General features: G+C 50.9%; 2 protein-coding genes and 1 pseudogene across 2 annotated transcripts in view; 1 reads left to right on the forward strand and 2 right to left on the reverse strand.

The window, feature by feature from the left end:
- Positions 1-2,503, reverse strand: part of spout1 (SPOUT domain containing methyltransferase 1) — a 28,950-nt gene extending 26,447 nt beyond the window's left edge. Inside the window, exon 1 of the mRNA XM_070863679.1 lies at positions 2,479-2,503. The gene's annotated coding sequence lies outside the window, so the exon portion shown is untranslated. The remainder of the gene's footprint in view (positions 1-2,478) is intronic.
- Positions 1,457-10,056, reverse strand: endog (endonuclease G). The gene is made up of 3 exons (XM_070863680.1): positions 9,467-10,056; positions 4,269-4,378; positions 1,457-2,785 (listed from the first exon to the last, which is right to left on the reverse strand). The coding sequence occupies exons 1-3, from the start codon at positions 9,992-9,994 to the stop codon at positions 2,503-2,505; spliced, it is 921 nt and encodes a 306-aa protein (XP_070719781.1). The 5' UTR covers positions 9,995-10,056; the 3' UTR covers positions 1,457-2,502.
- Positions 6,368-6,604, forward strand: LOC139233216 (U2 spliceosomal RNA; annotated as a pseudogene).
- Positions 10,057-13,457: the final 3,401 nt, after the last annotated feature.

Genomic DNA, 13,457 nt, shown 5'->3' on the forward strand with positions numbered 1-13,457 from the left:
AGGGCAGCAAGGCAATTAACAGGGAAATGCTGACCTATTTTTCCCTGTGTTCTGATCATAAAGGGGGAGAGGAGGTTTTTTTTTTAATGCAGCGAGTTGTTGTGCTCTGGAACGCACTACCTGAATTGGTGGTGGAAATAGATTCAATAGTAACTTTCAAAAGGGAATTGGATAAATATTGAAAAGGAAAAGATTGCAGGGCCGTTGGGAAAGTGCAGGGGAGTAGAACTAATTGTATCGCTCGTTCAAAGAGCCGGCACAGGCACGATGGCCTGAATGGCCTCCTATGCTGTAAGATTCAATGATCACTAAGACCTTATTGAACAATAATCAGTTCATTTTTAAAATAAAAATCATCCAATTACTGTATTCTCACCTGAAAGTGCTGACTTCTTGTTGGGTATGATTCCAAAGGCGCTGAACATCTCCAGCACCTTATCCAAGTGGCCATTATTCTTGTGTCAACCTTCCAAATGAGCATTAACCAGCTACCGGTTACTCAGGGAGGGAGGGCTATTGGCCTAGAAGATTGTCTCTGTCTGTTTTCAGGCCCGATCCTGCCCTCATCGGACCTCCATATATGGGCATCGACAGCGCGAGTCACTGATAAAAATCAGAAGTGGAAACCCTTACCAATTTTTCTCCTCTCCCTAACCCAGCAGGCTGTGCTGCTCAGTCGTTGAGGATATTCAGGACCGAGAGCGATAGATTTTTGGACACTGAGGGGAAATCGAGGGATTATGAGAATCTGGCGGGAAAGTGGAGTTGAGGTCGAAAATCGACCATGATCTTATTGGATGGCGGAGTGGGCTCGAGGGGACGTATGGCCGACTCCAGCGCCTATTTCTTATGTTCTTAAGTCCGATTGTGGCACCTCTACAGACCCCACTCTACAAACGGAGGTCAACTAACTCAGTGCACACCTTAGGATCTAAACTGCAATCCTCCTGGTCCAATGGTTCAACTATTTAAACCAACTGAGTCACTGGAGAGCTGAATTATGAGAAAATAATCAATCATAATCATGTCGGTCTCCTTTTCAGTACTCTCTATTTTCCTTCCACCACATGATTTTAAACTTTAAAAAAATAATGTGCTGCTTAATATTTAATGTATTTTACAAAAGACTTCAAAATGAGAAGAAATAATTACATTGATTTAAATTTAAGTTTGAGACATTCCACTAAACCTGAAAATTTATCAATAACACATTTGTAATTGTTTTAAAATTGCAGATTATACTCTTAATAAAACACATCCTGCCGTACTTTAATTTGTCTGCAGTTGGCTTTTATGCCGTTCAAACTAAGATCAGATCAGCCATGATCTTATTGAATGGTGGAGCAGGCTCGAGGGGCCAAATGGCTGACCCCTGCACCTATTTCTTATGTTTTTATGTTCTTATCATGTGCACATACTGATAATGGCTCGAACTGCAAAATAGAGGAGCGACACCTTTCTGATTAAACATTTTTTTTGATATTAAAAATATACATGCTGCACTAATCCTGAGTTTTACATGTTACAATTAACAGTGTACTTTATTAAAAGTGTACAGAATGTAAAAAGTAACATCCTTTCCTTAACAATGTTGCATATTTGTTCTCGGAAGTAACCAATGAAGTGACAAATCCCCATATAAACCGGAAACACGTAGCCTGGCGAGACCCGGCTCCCGCTCTGCCCACCGGCAATATCATGGGTGGTCCATGGCGCCGGGGAAACGCGACATTAAATAGAGAGACATGTGCACTTCGAGCGACCCCTCGCTGTCAGCCAACGCCCGCTGAGAGTTTGCAGCAAATTGCCAAGGCTTCTTCGGCAGCACCTCCCAAACCCGCCATCTCCACCCCCTAGAAGGACAAGGGCAGCAGGCGCATGGGAACACCACCACCTCCACGTTCCCCTCCGAGTCACACACCCCATCCTGACTTGGAAATATATCGGCTGTTCCCTCATCATTGCCAGGTCAAAATCTTGGAACTCCCTCCCTGACAGCACTGTGGGAGCACCTTCACCACACGGACTGCAGCGGTTCAAGGCGGCGGCTCACTACCACCTTCTCAAGGGGCAATTGGGTATGGGCAATAAATGCCGGCCTTGCCAGCGACCCCCACATCCTGAGAATGAATTATAAAAAAAAAGATATGAACCATCTGATCTCTGGAAGCTGCAGCAAGACCACCTGAAGTAACTTTTGCCAGCAGTTAGAAAAAATCTTAAAACACTCCGGTAATAGTCCAGTCCAATAATGTAACGGTGCTTTTTCTGCACTTAAATGTTTTGAATTTTCCAATATTAATTCGAATTAGGCTATGTAAGTAATATATTCATGTGAATATCTGGTGCTCACGAACATTCAAATGATCAGTTAATTTGAATAAAGTGACTTGGGGCTTAGGAATAAATGTTAATAACTAAAACAAGCAATTCATGAAGCAGCAATACTTCTCCCCCTCCTACCAAACTCCGACCTACCTCGGTCAGTACCCAACATGCCGTTTATTTACTGCCGGCGGTTATGGCCTTTAGGTTATTGGTTCTTTTCAGAATGTTGCTGACAAACAGCAGGCCTGACGCCCGCTCGATGCTCTCGATCGGCACAAGGAAGCGTTCGAGGGGGGTGTTCTCCGTCACAGGCATGTTCGGCATCACGTACGGCCACAGCTCGATTTCCCCACTGTGCTTCTCCAGGATCACCACTTTAAAGATGTGCGTCGGGACAGCCACGTTATTCTTCCCGATGACCTGATACTTCACGTACATCTTCCCGTCCGGCTCCACCCTGTTTAAAAAAAAAACACCAAAACAAGCCCGCTTTAAAGAGAACTTTCATTTATACTGCGTGTCAGCCGTGGCTCAGTGGGTAGCATTCTCCTCTCTGAGTCAGAAGGTTGTGGGTTCAAGTCCCACTCCGGGGACTTGAGCTCATAAATCTAGGCTGACACTCCCGGTGCGGTGCTGAGGGAGCGCTGCACTGTCGGAGGTGCCGTCTTTCAGATGAGACGTTAAACTGAGGCTCTGTCTGCTCTCGGGTGGATGTAAAAGATCCCATGGCATTATTTCAAAGAAGATCAGGGGACTGATCCCTGGTGTCCTGGGGCCAATATTGATCCCTCAAACAACATCACTTAAAACAGATTATCTGGTCATTATCACATTGCTGTTTGTGGGAGCTTGTTGTGTGCAAATTGGCTGCCGCGTTTCCCACATTACAACAACGACTACACTGGCTGTAGACACAATTGTAATGTGGTCACGAAAGGCGCTATAGAAATGCAAGTCTTTCTTTTCTTCCATGTCCTCAGGACGTCCCAAAGCCAATTAAGTATTTGTTGAAGTGCAGTCGCTGTTGTTTTGTCGGCAAACACCACAGTCAATTTGCATGCTGCACTATCCTGCAAACCGCAATAAAATAAATGACCAGTTCATTTATTTTTGATATCGGCTGAAGGATAATTGTTGGCTGGGACACCGGCTCTTCATTCTCACGTTCCCTTTGAGCTGTGCAGCCACGCAGCTCTCGTGCAGCCGGCTTTTAAAACGGGAAAACCGTGCATGCACGCTATTTTGAGGAACTTCAATTTCCCCTATCCCATTCACCTGTACCACCTCCCCCTATCCCATTTACCTGTACCATCTCCCCCTATCCCATTTACCTGTACCATCTCCCCCTATCCCATTTACCTGTACCATCTCCCACTATCCCATTTACCTGTACCATCTCCCCCTATCCCATTTACCTGTACCATCTCCCCCTATTCCATTTACCTGTACCATCTCCCCCTATCCCATTTACCTGTACCATCTCCCCCTATCCCATTTACCTGTACCATCTCCCCCTATCCCATTTACCTGTACCATCTCCCCCTATCCCATTTACCTGTACCATCTCCCCCTATCCCATTTACCTGTACCATCTCCCCCTATCCCATTTACCTGTACCACCTCCCCCTATCCCATTTACCTGTACCATCTCCCCCTATCCCATTTACCTGTACCATCTCCCCCTATCCCATTTACCTGTACCACCTCCCCCTATCCCATTTACATTTTATTTTAAACCTTCCCTAAGGTATGGGACAATGTGCTGGTCTGGCTGACATCTGCTAACACGGGAAAGACCAAGGATTCACGCTGGGACCTCCCTAGTCTGTCTGGGCCAGAGGAATACTTTAGTTGTTTTTTAAAAATTGCCTGAATGACACTGGGTTTAATAACGGAGCCTCGTCTGTTCTACGTAACCTACTGGAGAGTTGCGGTCATACCTCGGCAGGTAGAGGGGCCCCGTGCAGACATACACATTCTTGTTGTAGTTGGTCAGACTCCGGCAATACTTCTCCAGGCTGTTCCAGGCATTTTGATTTAAATTAGGATTCTAGGAGGGAGGGGGGAAATGAAGGTAAACAGAGCAGATACAAACTAACCCTAGTATAGACAAGGATAATATACACACATTGCTTTATCGTACATATATGGAGTATGTTGTTCCGCCTCGGGTTAACCTTCACTCCCACCATCCACACCACCTCTCCATCCCCACCCCACTCACCTGCCTTGTCCTGTCCTCCCCTATCCCATTCAACAGTGCCATCTCTCCCTCCACCCCATTACAACAGTGACTACACTCCAAAAGTACTCTATTGGCTGTAAAGTGCTAGAGACGTCTGGTGGTCGTGAAAGGTGCTATATAAATGCAAGTCTTTCTTTTTCTTTTCCCCCTCCATCCCATTCACCTGTACCATCTCCCCAAGCCCATTCACCTGTACCATCTCCCCAATCCCATTCACCTGTACCATCTCCCCAATCCCATTTCCCTGTACCATCTCCCCAAACCCATTCGCCTGTACCATCTCCCCAATCCCATTTTCCTGTACCATCTCCCCAAACCCATTCACCTGCACCATCTCCCCAAACCCATTCACCTGTACCATCTCCCCAATCCCATTCACCTGCACCATCTCCCCAATCCTATTTCCCCAATCCCATTCACCTGTACCATCTCCCCAATCCCATTCACCTGTACCATCTCCCCAATCCCATTCACCTGTACCATCTCCCCAATCCTATTTCCCCAATCCCATTCACCTGTACCATCTCCCCAATCCCATTTCCCCAATCCCATTCACCTCTACCATCTCCCCAATCCCATTCACCTGCACCATCTCCCCAATCCCATTCACCTGCACCATCTCCCCAATCCCATTCACCTGTACCATCTCCCCAATCCTATTTCCCCAATCCCATTCACCTGTACCATCTCCCCAATCCTATTTCCCCAATCCCATTCACCTGTACCATCTCCCCAATCCTATTTCCCCAATCCCATTCACCGGTACCATCTCCCCAATCCTATTTCCCCAATCCCATTCACCTGTACCATCTCCCCAAGCCCATTTCCCCAATCCCATTCACCTCTACCATCTCCCCAATCCCATTTCCCCAATCCCATTCACCTCTACCATCTCCCCAATCCCATTCACCCAATCCCATTCACCTCTACCATCTCCCCAATCCCATTCACCTGCACCATCTCCCCAATCCTATTTCCCCAATCCCATTCACCTGCACCATCTCCCGAATCCTATTTCCCCAATCCCATTCACCGGTACCATCTCCCCAATCCTATTTCCCCAATCCCATTCACCTGTACCATCTCCCCAATCCCATTTCCCCAATCCCATTCACCTGTACCATCTCCCCAAGCCCATTTCCCCAATCCCATTCACCTGCACCATCTCCCCAATCCCATTCACCTGTACCATCTCCCCAATCCCATTCACCTGTACCATCTCCCCAAGCCCATTTCCCCAATCCCATTCACCTCTACCATCTCCCCAATCCCATTTCCCCAATCCCATTCACCTGTACCATCTCCCCAATCCCATTCACCTGTACCATCTCCCCAATCCCATTCACCTGCACCATCTCCCCAATCCCATTCACCTGCACCATCTCCCCAATCCCATTTCTTCTCTTCTCTTCGGCAGTCCCCCAGAAACGAGGATGACTTGCTTCCACACTAAAATTAGTTCTTGTGACTGATGAGACCAATGCAGGATCTACAGTCTCTGGCAGTCGCTGCAGAAGTTCCTTTGGGCAGTATCCTCGACCTAACCATCTTCAGCTGCTTCATCAATGACCTTCCCTCCATCATAAGGTCACAAGTGGGGATGTTCGCTGATTACTGCACAGTGTTCAGTTCCATTTGCAGGTAAAAGGCTGCTGCTGTTTGGCAGTTTAACTTCAGGAATGGTAGCACCGTAGTTAAGTTACGGGACTAGTAATCTAGACCTGGACTAATAATTCGGAGACGCGAGTTCAAATCCCACTACAGCAGCTTTGGAATTTAAATTCAGTTAATTTTATCGCTTCTCGGCCTTTTGGCTCAGATCATGCGTAACTGACCTGACAGGGGAGTAACCATGACCCCAAAGTGGTTCTCCCTGGATCAGGAAGGTGGTTCCCTATGCTTTTTGGAAATAGGAGGTGGGTGGGGTGGATTGACCCATCCACCTCCTCGGAGGTGTGTGGGGGGCCTGACCCATCCACCTCCATGGCACGAACCTGGTATTGCAGTACTTCCAGGAACGGTGCAGTGGCTCTCGGCCTTTTGGCTAAGAGCATTGGCGCAGAGTGATCCTTGATGTGTGCAAGGATCTGGCGTTTGTGATTTGACAAAGAATTGGAAAGATTGGCTATGAATAAATAAAGGAGCAGTCCATGCCCGCATGCAGCAAGGCTTGGGATGATAATTGGCAAGTAACATTCACGCTACACAAGTGCCAGGCAATGACTATTTCCAACAAGCGAGAGTCTAACTACCTCCCCTTGACATTCAACGGCATTACCATCGCCGAATCCCCCACCATCAACACCCTGGGGGTCACCATTGACCAGAAACTTAACTGGACCAGCCACATAAATACTGTGGTAACAAGAGCAGATCAAAAGCTGGGTATTCTATGGCGGGTGTCTCACCTTGTGACTCCCCAAAGCCTTTCCACCATCTACAGGCAGAAGTCAGGAGTGTGATGGAATGCTCTCCACTTGCCTGGATGAGCACAGCTCCAACAACACTCAAGAAGCTCAACACCATCCAGGACAAAGCAGCCCATTTGAACGGCACCCCATCCACCACCTTAAAACACTCACTCTCTCCATCACCGACGTACCATGACTGCAGTGTGTATCACCTACAAGCAATTCACACAGGCTTCTTCGGCAACACCTCCCAAAGCCACGACCTCTACCATCTAGGAGGACAAGGGCAGCAGGCGTATGGGAACACCACCACCTCCAAGTTCCCCTTCAAGTCACACACCATCCTGACTTGGAAGTAAATCGCCGTTCCTTCTTCGTCGCTGAGTCAAAATCCTGGAACTCCCTCCTTAACAGCATGTGGGAGCACCTTCACCACACGGACTGCAGTGGTTCAAGAATGCGGCTCACCACCATCTTCTCGAGGGCAATTAGGGATGGACAATAAATGCCGGCCTTGCCAGCGACATCCACATCCCAGAAACAATTTTGAAAAAATGTGATAGGTGGGGCAAATGGTGGTTGAAGGGACGGGTGGGTGGGGTGCTTGGTTTGTCATACGCTCCTTCCACTGTTTGTGTTTGGCTTCTGCGTGCTCCCGATGAAGCAGCCTTCTAGAATGCTGCACCAACTCCCCTGTCCCATTCACCTGTACCGCCTTCCCCATCCCATTTAGCTGTGCCCTCTCCCCCTATCCCATTCATGTGCCCTTTCCCCTATCCCTTTCACCTGTGTCCTCTTCCCCCGTCCCATTCACCCGTGTCCTCTCCCCCGTCCCATTCACCTGTGTCCTCTCCCCTGTCCCATTTACCTATGCCCTCTCCCCCTATCCCATTCTCCTGTGCCCTCTCCCCCTGTCCCATTGACCTGTGCCCTCTCCCCCTGTCCCATTGACCTGTGCCCTCTCCCCCTGTCCCATTGACCTGTGCCCTCTCCCCCTGTTCCATTCACCTGTGCCCTCTCCCCCTGTTCCATTCACCTGTGCCCTTTCCCATGTCCCATTGACCTGTGCCCTCTCCCCTGTCCCATTGACCTGTGCCCTCTCCCCCTATCCCATTGACCTGTGCCCTCTCCCCTGTCCCATTGACCTGTGCCCTCTCCCTCTATCCCATTTACCTGTGCCCTCTCCCTCTGTCCCATTTACCTGTGCATTCTCCCCCTGTCCCATTGACCTGTGCCCTCTCCCCCTGTCTCATTCACCTGTGCCCTCTCCCACTGTCCCATTTACCTGTGCCCTCTCCCCGTTCCATTTACCTGTGCCCTCTCCCCCTTTCCCCTATCCCATTGACCTGTGCTCTCTCCCTCTGTCCCATTGACCTGTGCCTTCTCCCCCTGTCCCATTGACCTGTGTCTTCTCCCCCTGTCCCATTGACCTGTACCCTCTCCCCCTATCCCATTGACCTGTACCCTCTCCCCCTATCCCATTGACCTGTGCCCTCTCCCCTGTCCCACTGACCTGTCCCCCTATCCCATTGACCTGTCCCCCTATCCCATTGACCTGTGCCCTATCCCCCTATCCCATTGACCTGTGCCCTCTTCCCCCGTCCCATTCACCCGTGTCCTCTCCCCCGTCCCATTCACCTGTGTCCTCTCCCCTGTCCCATTTACCTATGCCCTCTCCCCCTATCCCATTCTCCTGTGCCCTCTCCCCCTGTCCCATTGACCTGTGCCCTCTCCCCCTGTCCCATTGACCTGTGCCCTCTCCCCCTGTCCCATTGACCTGTGCCCTCTCCCCCTGTTCCATTCACCTGTGCCCTCTCCCCCTGTTCCATTCACCTGTGCCCTCTCCCATGTCCCATTGACCTGTGCCCTCTCCCCTGTCCCATTGACCTGTGCCCTCTCCCCCTATCCCATTGACCTGTGCCCTCTCCCCCTGTCCCATTGACCTGTGCCCTCTCCCCCTATCCCATTTACCTGTGCCCTCTCCCTCTGTCCCATTTACCTGTGCATTCTCCCCCTGTCCCATTGACCTGTGCCCTCTCCCCGTCTCATTCACCTGTGCCCTCTCCCACTGTCCCATTTACCTGTGCCCTCTCCCCGTTCCATTTACCTGTGCCCTCTCCCCCTTTCCCATTGACCTGTGCTCTCTCCCTCTGTCCCATTGACCTGTGCCTTCTCCCCCTGTCCCATTGACCTGTGCCTTCTCCCCCTGTCCCATTGACCTGTACCCTCTCCCCCTATCCCATTGACCTGTACCCTCTCCCCCTATCCCATTGACCTGTGCCCTCTCCCCTGTCCCACTGACCTGTCCCCCTATCCCATTGACCTGTCCCCCTATCCCATTGACCTGTGCCCTATCCCCCTATCCCATTGACCTGTGCCCTCTCCCCCTGTCCCATTGACCTGTGCTCTCTCCTCTATCCCATTGACCTGTGCCCTCTCCCCCTATCCCGTTGACCTGTGCCCTCTCCCCTGTCCCATTTACCTGCGGCACCACGTTGCTCAGATAGAAGGTGTCGTCCATGCACCGCTGGCTGTGCCGGTGGTTGGCGGCGGCCGCCAGGTGCCCCCGGTCGAAGCCGCTGCCCCTGAAGTCAGCGTTGCGGGCCCGGTGATACTCGTGCAGCGACTCGTCCTCCCGGAACTCGCAGCGGCTTCGCTCGGCCTGGGCCCGGGCCAGGCGGCCGGCGTCCAGCTGCTCCAGCACCCAGGCCGCGTTGCGGGTGCGGGGGTCGTAGGCCAGCACGTAGGAGCCGCGGGAGCGGAGGTTTGGCGGGGCCGGGGAGCCGAAGCGCAGGATCTGGGCCGCGCTGCCGGGCCCGGGGCCGGGGAGGGACACCAGGGACCCGCCGCCGGGGGAATCCGCCGCCGCCGCCACCTCCGGGATCGGCAGCACCGGGAAGCGGGCGGGCGGCCCGCAAGCCGCGGGGTCCCGGTGGCTCCCCAACCCGAAGCCGAGCCCGGCCCCGGCGGCCAGGGAGACTCCAGCCAACAGCCACCGGGAGCGCAGCATCCTGAACCCGGGCTGCGTTTCTGTGAATGGGAACTTGCTACACTGACAGCGCACGTGACCTCCTGCCCAATGTATCCAAACACCTGGGGAAACTGACACCTTACCCTCTGAGCCAGACTAGTTCGCAACCTTGGCTTGTCATATTTAACCCTGAGACGAGCTTGCGACCACATATCCGCGGCATAACTATTTTCACCTCGCGTAACAGCATAAGCACATAAGAATTCATCACAGGCAGCCCCCTCGAAATCGAGGAAGACTTGCTTCCACTCTAAAAATGAGTTCTTAGGTGACTGAACAGTCCAATACAGTTTCTGTCACAGGTGGGACAGACAGTCGTCGAAGGAAAGGGTGGGACTGGTTTGCCGCACACTCCTTCCGCTTGTTTTCTGCGTGCTCTCGGCGCTGAGACTCGAGGTGTTCAGCACCCTCCCCGATGCTCTTCTTCCACCTAGGGCAGTCTTTGGCCAGGGACTCCCAGGTGTCGGTGGGGATGTTGCATTTTTATCAAGGAGGCTTTGAGGGTGTCCTTGAAACACTTCCTCTGCCCACCTTGGGCTCGCTTGCCGTGTAGGAGTTCCGAGTAGAGCACTTGCCGTGGGAGTCTTGTGAGGGCCATGCGAACAATGTGGCCCGCCCAGCAGAGCTGGTCGAGTGTGGTCAGTGATTTCGATGCTGGGGATGTTGGCCTGAATTAAGAGGCAGGAGTAGGCTGGGAGAATAGGTAGCTCGGGGCAAAGGAACAGCGAGGTCAGGACGAAGGAGCGGCAAGAGATTGTAGAGCGACGTGATCGGGGCCCAGGAGAGGCGAGGGCCCAGGGGTAGCACGGGCCAGCCCACAGAATGTGCACACTAGATCTGAGCAGCAGAGCTGGTCTCCGGTCGTCTTGGTTAACCCTTGCCACTAGACCAAGACCTAGCTCTGGCAAGCCTGTGTGGTGGCTGGTGTGCAACGGCCACCCCACGTTAAAACAATCCACGCACAGGCATCTTCCGCCCTTCAACATGTAGTTCAGGACCTGGAATATTAGGTGCTTCATTGAAACACCTGCAAACTCATCCTTTTTTGGCATGGAAGCAAGTCATCCTCGATACGAGGGACCGCCTATGATGATGGGGAGGATAGACACACCAACATCAGTGTTCTTGCTCAGGCCAACATCAAAGCACTGACCAGCTCCATTGGGCAGGCTACATCGTCCACATGCCCGACACGAGACTCCCAAAGCAAGCGTTCTACTCGGAACAACTACACGGCAAGCGAGCCCCAGGTGGGCAGAGGAAACGTTTCAAGGACACCCTCAAAGCCTCCTTCATAAAGTGCAACATCCCCACCGACACCTGGGAATCCCTGGCCCAAGACTGCCCAAAATGGGGGAAGAGCATCCAGGAGGGCGCTGAGCACCACGAGTCTCATCGCCGAGAGCATGCAGAAATCAAGCAGATAGCGGAAGGAGCGTGCAGCAAACCAGGCTCCCCACCCACCCTTTCCTTCAACCACTGTCTGCCCCACCTGTGACAGAGACTGTAATTCCCGTATTGGACTGTACAGCCACCCGAGAGAAGCAAGTCTTCCTCGATTCCGAGGGACTGTCTATGACGATGATGGTAATTCAGCCCCTTGAGCCTGCTCCGCCACTCAACAAGATCATGGCTGATCTTCTATCTCAACTCCACTTTCCCACCCTATCCCCATATTCCTCTCTATCAATCTCTATCTTAAATAGATACCTCCCAAATACATCCTTTGGTGACTGTGACAAAGGCAAACTATCCTTTCTCATCCTTCTTGATTTGTCTGCAGCCTTTGATACGTGACCCCCACCTCCCCAATGTATCCAAACCCGGGGTACTTGCGATCTGTCAAAATTTCTTTATGACATTTCCAACGCATCCCCGCAGGAAGGACATCCGCGGGGCAGAGATTTTGGCTATTTGCCCAATGAATATCCTTCAAACTCTTATGCCTGATAAATGCAGGTGCATAGCTTATTTTTTTTACCAGCGTACGAGTTTTAAAACATAGAAAAATTAAAATTAAACACTCATTTTTATATTAAAAACCCAGTCCATTAAGGCACGTTTATTTTAACCCTATTAAAACATATTTAAAAAATTCATTCAATTTCAATTAATTTTAAATATGTGAGGTGTTTTTTTTATTGCCTGTGTTTCGATCTTTTAGGGGGATATTCTCATTGATAGTAATGGGAGCTCGTACAAATGAAGTTTCCATTATCAGAAAAAGCTGGAAATCTCAGCGGGCCAGGCAGCATCTGCGGAGATTGAAACAGAGTTAACATTTCAGGTCGATGACCCTCGTCAGAACTTGCTGGTCAGGTTTAGTGTTAAATTTTTCGTCTCAATACTCGTGTGAAGCGCCATGGGACATTTCACTACATTAAAGGCGCTATATAAATACAAATTGTTCTTGTTCCAGGATGAGAGCTGCCAGTGACGGTTGCTCCGGCTGCCTGCTCCTCTCTTTTCAGCAGTCCCGTCTGTGCCCGAGTGGCTCTGGAGAAGGAGCACGTTATCTGCCAGAACGCATAGGGAACCTTCCGCGATCGGCGGGCTCTGCCAGGGAACAGAGTGTCTGGTAGACACGCAATATTAGGATTTCCTTTTGTTTTGTTCAAACTAGACTGATGTCTAAATTATTCGATCAGTCATGTCTCCTGAACATAAAGAGGTCAATTGCAGAATTGTTTTTCTGTTTATGGCACTGGAGCAACCCAGTGTCATTCTTATTGGTCAAACAAAAATAGGCGCATTACTCATGGTAGTATGACCCAGATCAGGCTGCACCTCCAACAGAAGGCCTACCATTAAAAACTTTCATTTATACAGTGCCTTTAACTTAGTAAAAAGTCCCAAGGTGCTTCACAGGAGGGTTAGCAAAGACATTTTGCCACCGAGCCACAGAAGGAGATATTAGTGCAGGTGACCAAAAGCTTGGTCAAAGAGGTAGGTTTTAAGGAGGAGGCAGAGAGCTTTGGGGAGAGAATTCCAGAGCTCAGGGCCCAGGCAGCTGAAGGCACGACCACCAATGGAGGATGAAAATCAGGAATGCATAAGAGGCCAGAACTGGGGGAGCGTGGAGATCTGGAGGGGGGCGGGGGGGGCGTTGTGGGACTGGAGGAGATTAGAGATAGGGAGACGCGAGGCCGTGGAGGGATTTGATAACAAGGATGAAAATTTTAAAATCAAGGGATTTCCTGACCTGGAGCCAATGTAGGGGGTGATGGGTGACCGGGACTTGGTGCAAGTTCGGACACGGGCAGCAGAGTTTGCGATGAGTCCAAGTTTGCGGAGGGTAGAATGTGGGAGGCCAGCCAGGATAGCGTTGGAATAGTCGATTCTAGAGATAACACAGGCATGGATGAGGGCTTCAGCAGCGGATGAGCTGTGGCAGGGCAAAGACGGGCGATGTTACGGAGGCGGATGTAGATAGTAAATGGAG

Source organism: Pristiophorus japonicus, chromosome 20 (assembly GCF_044704955.1).
Source record: "Pristiophorus japonicus isolate sPriJap1 chromosome 20, sPriJap1.hap1, whole genome shotgun sequence".
Lineage (NCBI taxonomy): Eukaryota > Metazoa > Chordata > Chondrichthyes > Pristiophoridae > Pristiophorus > Pristiophorus japonicus.